At 40.1% G+C, this 8,658-nt stretch overlaps 1 protein-coding gene across 1 annotated transcript; it reads right to left on the bottom strand.

Moving 5' to 3' along the window:
* Positions 1–2,716: 2,716 nt before the first annotated feature.
* Positions 2,717–7,838, bottom strand: LOC137249241 (myb-like protein V). The gene is made up of 2 exons (XM_067780554.1): positions 7,642–7,838; positions 2,717–4,049 (listed from the first exon to the last, which is right to left on the bottom strand). Exons 1-2 carry the CDS (start codon positions 7,703–7,705, stop codon positions 2,842–2,844), a joined length of 1,272 nt encoding a protein of 423 aa, XP_067636655.1. The 5' UTR covers positions 7,706–7,838; the 3' UTR covers positions 2,717–2,841.
* Positions 7,839–8,658: the final 820 nt, after the last annotated feature.

Below are 8,658 nucleotides of genomic sequence, written 5' to 3'. Positions count from 1 at the left end.
TCCCTACCATGGCGGCCGCTGTCAAAGTAATTGCCAAACTCAAAGGAACCCAAAATAGCAATTACAATGCAAGCAACGTAAATGTTAAATAAAAGACGTTACAGTATGTGTTGTTGTTATTGTTGTACTTGCACTTCCGTGCATCACATCAGGTAGTAAATGAAAAGATGAATGTCATGTGATGAACCCACATCGTAAACATTATTAAAACAACAAAAGTAACCCTCTTGTCTATGCAGTCAAAGACTTATTCTGCATTCATTCTTCGCAAGAAATTCGTTGCACTCAAAGTTAGTTTGGTGGTTAATGACAGTTTATTGCTATGGACTCTATGCCTGCAACTCGGTAGGGCACGTGCCCTTTCAAGCGCAAAGAACACAAGATGCAGCGCGCCTTTTTATGAGCCCTAACATTTTTTACTCACGAATACAACTGCAACCTGTGCACTTCCAAAGAGTCCAATATCTTTAAAGATGTTAACATTTGGCTATTACCTACTTCTTGCCCCCTCATGGCCGTCTTCCTTTACCTCATTCGGTTTGTGTGGTTCATTGTAAGTTTTACACTCACAATCAAATGCGCGCATTTGGATTGCTTAGATGCACCATACTAAATAAGGAAGGTATGCGGGTTCCTACACATTTATTTGTTGCACATCAATTCTGTTGTTATCTGCAGTTGCATTACGCTTCTTACAGCAACAAAATTTTCTTTTATAGTATTTTTTGTTGTTTTTTATTAACGTTTTTTCTTAGCAAGTCGTTATTCGCCGTTTCGCTTTTTAGGGAGCAATCGAATGAAGTACTCAAGCACATGTTGTCCGCCAAATGAGACAAAGTATGGATGGATGGAAGATGTGGTGGAAAGGGGCCGGAAAGACGATCGGATGCATAGCATGTAGTGTACACCTGGCTTTTAGTAAACTGGTTTGTTAATAAATGTTATCATTTGCTTAGTTCTTCAAGTAAATATGAGGTTGATGACTGTAAAGCCTCTTGGAGATGCATGCCAACAGGGCGTTCAAAGCTATACTTTCATAGAACTTGTAGATGTCCTGTTAAAGTCTTGTCGGTCTTTCTTGTGGACAAGGAACTATAGTTAGGCAGCGTCACTCATTTAGATAATTTAGCATATACTCGGAGAGCCAGCGCCTCGACGCAATGCTGCCACGCGCTTAGTTTCGAAGTAGCTGAGTTCGCTTGCATTGGTCTCGAATTATTTTAAAATTACAATCATTCAAATTCCGAGACAAAGCACTGCCAATATAATTGGGTTCAATTGTTTACATTATTATTGGTAATTTAGGGTCCTGACGGGACATAGTCCAATAGGAGTCCAAGCGGTTCGTCTCTAGATACCGGAAAACAAACCATTTCTACCTTTTAAGGTAAAAACGGAGAGAAACTTCCGCAGAATGTACCGGTACTCCGGAAGCTCCGCTATAACTAAATTGGAAGGGAGTTTTTTGATGAAAACAATCCTTGCTAACGAGAAGAACTATCAAATAAAATTTGGGATAAGCCTGCAACAGGTACCAGTATAATAGTGGGCTCTCCATGAGTGAGTCCGCGGATGATGACACCTTTGGTATGTGCGATAAATGCGGATACTTTAATGGAGCACCAACCTCTCCGTAGGCGATAATGAACAGCGAGAATGCCACATATCTCTCTAGTGGTTGTAGGTAACTACCCCCTGAGCAACAGATCTACCGCCGAAAGTTAACTTACATAGCCCCTGCAGTATTTTCGATACTCCCACCCCTTGGTCTCCGCCGCTGACACGGGCTCTATCTATCCCACTCAGCTGCAGTTGCCTGCTATTATATCGCCACGCCACACTTCCCATTGCTACTACCACCGTTGGTTCCCTGCTATTCAGGTGTTACTCCCCGCTATAATAGCGCAACCCAGCTGATACCGTCTCGATAGTTCTCGTTGTTATCAGCGTCTATGGCCCCCCTAGGTTGTTAAACTACTCTAAAGATGATTTTCTCGACAATTGCCAACCATTAATTACCGATGCTGTCCGCCCTTAACTTCCCTGTCGCCGCATCCGTTAAGTCAGGCCATTCTTCTTTTTCCTCGCAGGTTTTAAGGAGTGTTGTCGATGTTGATGGCCCTTTGTTAGATATATCCGGTGCGTTGAAGCACCAAAGAGGTACTACCTCGTCCATATTTGGAAAGATTTACTATGACCACACTGAACCTTGTAGGCCATCCCGCCCACACATCACCATGGGAAACTCGGGCGCTAGAGCCTCACCTACTACAAATGTGTATGATACATTCATATTAGTAACATTAATTTGGTTGTGGAAGCTGTGAAGCTATAAAGCTTTGTATTACGCTTAAGTACACTTTGGTTCCCCAATCCAGATCACTTCGCTCTCTTCGCACCCTCACCCAGCTCAATCGCATGTTCCGACTGAATAGTTGATGCAAGTATGTTTAGTGTGGTAAGACACTCCCACTTACCAAAACCCCGCCCAAATTATCTGTACTTCTATCAGCGATCTCCATGCGGGGCGACCAAAAAAGAACTGACAGTACAAAAACAACAACAACTTCTTCCTCGAATATACAAGTCGAGTATTTAACTGCTTGCGTTTGATTGGAAGATCACGATATCTCAACTGCCATTTCGAAAGCGCCCTATCTCCGCTTACCATTTTAGATAATTATCCATGAATATGAAGTCATTAAAATAAAAGCCTTTTTTAAAACGAAAGACTTGCAAAATTTTCAAGAATTTATTCAATAAATAGCTTAAACTATAATTTTTAAATTTTTCCAGCTCACCTTAATCTTTACTCTCTCATTTTGCTCAGTCTAATTTAACTTAAGCTGGTAGACTAAAATTAATACGCTTTCTTCTGCCGTAAGGCCTCTCTGCAAGTGCCATTGCCCCACCATCAGCATTGCGTCCGAACAAACCCCAAAATGGGCGTGGCGTCGCTGTCCTATTAATTATAATGCAATTCACATCCCTATCATCGTTACCCGTACCGGTGCGTGTATAACTGTCCGTTTTGGTGAAGGTATGAGTGCCTTGGTTGTGCGCATGTAAATTATTGAGCTGACCACGTCTTGAATTGGTTAGATTTGGTTTACGATGTGGACCATTCTGCGGTCTTTGACGACGTCTTTTGTTGTTTCCACGCTTGCCAGATTTGTTTTTATTACTCGGTCGCCGATATTTTGATGTTTTCTTATTCTTGTTTTTAGAAGGCCTTTTCCCTGGTCTCTTGGTTGGTCTTTTGCTAGGCTTCTTCTTTGGTGGTTTTCGTTTGGGCTTAGCTGCAGCTACATCTTCACCACTCTCTTCATTATTATCATTATTATTATCATCTTTATAGTCATCATGCAAATTACCAAGATCATCCTCACCCGTCGACCAAATAGCTGTGGTGCTCACTGGGCTAATTTCTTCTAGATACCCCAAATTCAAGTTGTCATAATTGACGTCTTCGTCATAATCATCGCTATCATTATCCTCGTTAGCATTTTCATCATTCTGCACAGGTCGTAGTTCGAATACGGCATGGGTTTGTGGGTTAACTTTTGGTGGTTTATTTGTGTGTATAATAACAATGCCATTATTGCCGGACCCTGCAGCACCCACAGATGATTGTTCAACATTTGGCTGCGTAATATGTGCTATCACTGGCAAACTTAAGAGAGGTTCTACTTCTTTTTTGTCGCTGTCCTTTTCATCCATCGGCTGCCCTTTGTGTTCTGCCATAATTTGCTCGCCATTGGCATCGTTAGTATCATTGTTTAAACCAAGTGCTTCTTCATCTTTTTCAGCTTCCTCATGATCCTCTTCATCAATAGCGGCTGCAGTATCAATACCCGTCGCTGCAGTTCCGGAAGAAATCGGCAGCTCATCATTAGCACTATCATCTGATTGTCCATAATTATAGGCACGTTTGCGTCTGCGTGTCTCTACGCACTGCCGTTGTCCACCATTGAGCTGTCGACCTTCAATGTAGAAGCGTTTAACCTCGATTTCGTTACCATCTTCGTCGACTTCGGTGAACGATTCAGCTGAAAGTAAAAAAAGTTCGTATGAAAACTTTTCATGCGGTCAAAAGATTGCAGATACATATTTTTCAAAGCAGAACTAGCAGATCTTTCGTATTTTTAGTATCATCGTAATCTGCGGCTGTATATTCTCAGTGTCAGCGATTTTTATGCGTGGCTTTTACTTAACCGGAGAGGAATTGCTTTAAATCGAGCTTACCATTAATCTCAGTCACAGACCCAACTACAGCTAATTAGCTGATACTAATATTTAAGCTGCCGATAGATGTCGCAGTAGATTTCCACAAAGGCGCCTTTGCGAATACCGCCCCTCGCAGCTTACTTCGACATCTAGCAGCAGAAGTGATGGATTCATCCATTCATAGCATCACAACTAAGCTGTGAGCGAGATGGCTCAACATCTAGTGACACCTATTTGGAGCACAAATCACAGGCTCATTGAATTATATTATAGGAACTAATACCACAGCGGTTTAGGGGGCTTAGAATATACCCGCGGCAGGTATGCCTGTCGTGAGAGACGACTAAAATACCAAATTGATTCAAAGGGTTGTGTAACGCAGCCCTTTCAAGGGGTTGTCAGCGCAATTTATAGCTTCTCCAACCTAATTGTCAACCTTACCTACCCGTGGCGAATCCTGTTTCTTTAACAGCCGAGGCGCTGGCGACTCCAAGTTTTTCATTGCTCCAGGTGGTGGGAGGGCTGGATGGTCTAGAAGGTTTCATATGGTCATACTAAATCGTTCCCGATATGGTCGGGCTAATTAGTTAATAGTGCTTGTTACCGGAACGTACCTGATCTGCATCCGGCAAGGGACTATTAATATCGATAAAACTTCCCAAGACCTTCGGGTAGTGTCCTTATCGCTACAACAACAACAAAAACTTTGCAACTAATTGTTCCTGCGACAGGAGCTATCATTGGGTCTGTGATTCCCATTATTGGTAGGCCTGATTGTAAACAAAAATCAGATCCCGTCATAGTCAGTCAGTCACGGATTTGCTGTGTCACTGTGACAAATTTAAAAGCTAAGAGAAATAAGTCATTGTAGCTTTAAAAAAGGGACTGAGGATGTATTTTAAGTTCCGCGATGAAGAAGAGGAGGAGTATATCTGAAGTTATCCCATCAATTAAAAGGAATCAAAGCATTCATATTCCTTGGGAATAATTTTTATGTGCCACAGTTTAGAAATACAACAAATTTTCTACGTCGACTAGAGTGATTGACTGCAATGTTATGGTAGTCTAAATTTCCGGCTGAGACTAAATTCCTGGCAGAATACTCCCCCAATTCTTCGCACCACTTCTTCCTTTAAAGAATATGAGCGGTGAAACTGGCAAAAGCAGCGGCGGCAATAAATGTCTGGTGCTGTCAATCAGGTCAGGACCATTCAACAAATGTTTAGAGCTAGCCACGACACCACAACTACATATCCTTGGTGAGAGTCGGCAGAGTGTGCGAATTGCCCAACAACAATAGTACAAAGCAACCAAAGCCTTTCTAACCGTGCCATCTACATTAAGCTCCAATGAAAGCTTCCGTAACAGCTCTCTGTCAATAATCCCAAGGTATTTAAAATAGTACCAACACTAGTTATTTCCCTAAAAGAGAGTGGTATAAATTTGGGAAACTCGCATCTCCGCGTAAATAGCATCAGCTATATCGGGCTGTCCGCATAATTCAAACCACTTGGCTACAGAAACCAAGATACCCCTGTAAAACGTTCTTCAGTGTATCCAATCCATCAATTTACAGCGCTACCCTCAATATCCTGAAGCAGACCATTCGCAACCACGACTCAAAGCAGAGGGGAAAGAATACACATTGTGGTGTACACCTTTTTATCTTTCTCTGAGCCATCGGGCCCCTTCCTCCCTCACTCCGCCGTGATAGTTCTGCCCACGGATTCGACTTGCAGTAAGACTCTTTCAATGGTCCTTCCAAAACATTGCTCTTTCGAGGTGAAGAAAGGCACATCGCACAAATTCTTTGCTCTTGAGTTAACCCTAATTCAGTTTGACAACAGATTAAATGTGCATTTAGACCTGCTATTACAATAAGCGTATTGAGAAGCCAAATCCTGCTTCTTAAGTAAAGATCAAGAAAGCGTTCCAGTGCTTTTAAAAAGAAGGACGATAAGTTGATTGTTTTAAAGTCTTTGAGATTTGGGCAGTACGAGCAATTTCTAGTGCGCTAAACCTAACCGAAGCGCTATAGAAGCCCAGCGCCTATACCATTCTTTGTTCTGAGTAGAGGCTCGGAACTGGTCAAATACATCAAGAGTCAGATGATAGCAAACAAATGTTTACTCTGTCCTTTGCATTAAGTGCCCGGATCAGCTTCATACTTATCTGCATGGTGCTTTCCAAAGAAATTAAGCATGATATTCAAAAGTCTTACACCTTCCAGTGGGAGTACAAGACCATTGTAATCAATAGGCTATACAACCATGGATAATAGATGGTTTTTTTCTTATGTGTTTACTGACAAACCCTTACAAACCCCGTAACGAAGCCGAAGTCAATATTAAAGAACAGCTGAAGCCGAATTTGGCAATTTGAAAAACCGACTTCCGAACTGTGTCGTCATTTTGAACCGGTTGAATTCTTTGATTTGAGGAAACCGTTTTTCGAGCCCGCATATAAGCCAGGTATTGCACTTTTTTCAAACCAAGTTCCAGTATGGGTTTCTTTACTTTACTTTGTAATCTAGTTTTCGGTGCTTTTGAGACGAAATTTCGTGTCTCTTATCCGGGCCTGGTGCACGGCTACAAGGCAGATAAGTTTTGCTATTCCATTTTCATGACAGAATTGAAAATGCATCAGAAAAGCCCGTCAACGATTTTCAAAGTCGAACACAACCGAATTTAAGTAACATTTTTAAAATCGTAGGTAATAGGCAGCCAAAGAATCCACTTTAATTTCGAATCTTGCGATAACTTGTTATCAAAGAAAGCAAGAAACTATAAGAAATTTTCGCCTAAAGTTCGGGTTTTTAACTTAACCCAATACAAATCTTCTAACCGTAGCTCAACTGTCGTTTTGTATCTGGACATGGTCGAGATCTAACAAATGGTCGAACTTCGGTTCAACTATGATACTAAATCTTCTTGTAAGGAATATTTCAAAACTCTGATTTCCTTTCCATATGCACATATATTCGTCCTATACCCTGAGAGACAATATTATGTTTCAGATCGCGTTCTTGTGAATTAAATTTTAGGAATTCATGAGCTTAACACCGGCTTATAATAATTGAATTTCAATTATTATGTTTTTCTAAGAGAAACTGAAAATAAAGAAACATTTACTGGCATATTGCGATGGAACTATTTCGAAAACCGCCAACGTAATCATCATCAGGCAATTTTGTAATGTTATCAAAAGTTTCACCGGGATTCGAACCGCGAATCACATGGTGAAACTGCAGTTGCCTTTAACCACTAGGCTATCCTCCTGGTATTTGTTTTCATGCTTAATTCAATTATTATAAGCCGGTGTTAAGCTCATGAATTCTTAAATATAAGTATAAACTGAACACACCATTAAACAAACATAGATAAAAAATTAAATTTTAATTAAACTTTCACATACATTTCACCAACACTGCTGCCAGGCAGACGCTTAAAACTAAGAAACACCAAATGTTCTGTCTCATATCTGTCGCAAGTCACTGATCGAGCTAAAAACTAAAACTAAGCCAAAGAAGCGAAATAATCCAACTTAAATAAACTGGCATCGATCACCACAAAGCAAAAACAAATTGTAATGCTTAACATAAAATCAGCTCTAATGAGACAATTCAAGCATCTTGGCTTTTATCAACTTTGAGATTTTAGCCATGGTCCAAGGTATTTCTTAAAACTCATTAATTATTCACACTCATAGAATAAAAATATCTTTTACAATGGGTTAAAATGATCTTTAGATACTAAACAACATATTTTTACGTGCTAAATTTCTCTAACTTTCTTTAGATCTTTCATTTAACCAAAGACCATAACCGGTTTGCCAATTTGTGGGTCAATGAAATCACATCGTGATTACAACAAATCATGGGTGATATATGGGGAAAGATGGGTCAGGTATCTAACAACGAAGATGCATATATTACCGTTTAAGTATTTATGTATGTATGTACATAGATCTATTAGATTATGAATATGAGAACATACCTAAATTAATATTACTGTTAACCCAAAAATATTTTAGTAGCACATATGATAAACAACTTAGAGATCGCGCTTTTCACTATCGATCATTATGTAAATTAATATTTTTATACTCAGCTGAGCAGAGCTCACAGAGTATATTAATTTTGTTCGTATAACGGTACCCCGTAACGGCATAAACTAATCGAGATAGACATAGACTTCTATATATCAAAATGATCTGGGCGAAAAAATGAATTCATTTAGCCATGTCCGTCCGTCCGTCCGTTCGTCTGTCCGTGAACACGATTGTTTGAGTAAATTTTGAGGTCTTAATGAAAGTTGGTATTTAAGTTCCTGGGCACTCATATCAGATCGCTATTTAAAATGAACGAAATCGGACCTTCGTTCGAATCGTATTGAAAATTTCGAAAAACCGAAAAAGTGCGATAATTCATTA

The sequence above is a fragment of the Eurosta solidaginis genome, chromosome 4 (genome assembly GCF_040869045.1).
Source record: "Eurosta solidaginis isolate ZX-2024a chromosome 4, ASM4086904v1, whole genome shotgun sequence".
Classification (NCBI taxonomy): Eukaryota; Metazoa; Arthropoda; class Insecta; order Diptera; family Tephritidae; genus Eurosta; species Eurosta solidaginis.
Note: the sequence above shows the minus strand (reverse complement) of the source record. Positions and strands in the feature narration are given on the sequence as shown.

Coding starts and splice junctions, on each gene's coding strand:
- LOC137249241 (XM_067780554.1), bottom strand. CDS start 7,705: ATGAGACAGAACATTTGGTGTTTCTTAGTTTTAAGCGTCTGCCTGGCA. Junction 4,050..7,641: donor GGCAGCAGTGTTGGTGAAAT/GTATGTGAAAGT, acceptor TTTTACTTTCAG/CTGAATCGTTCACCGAAGTC.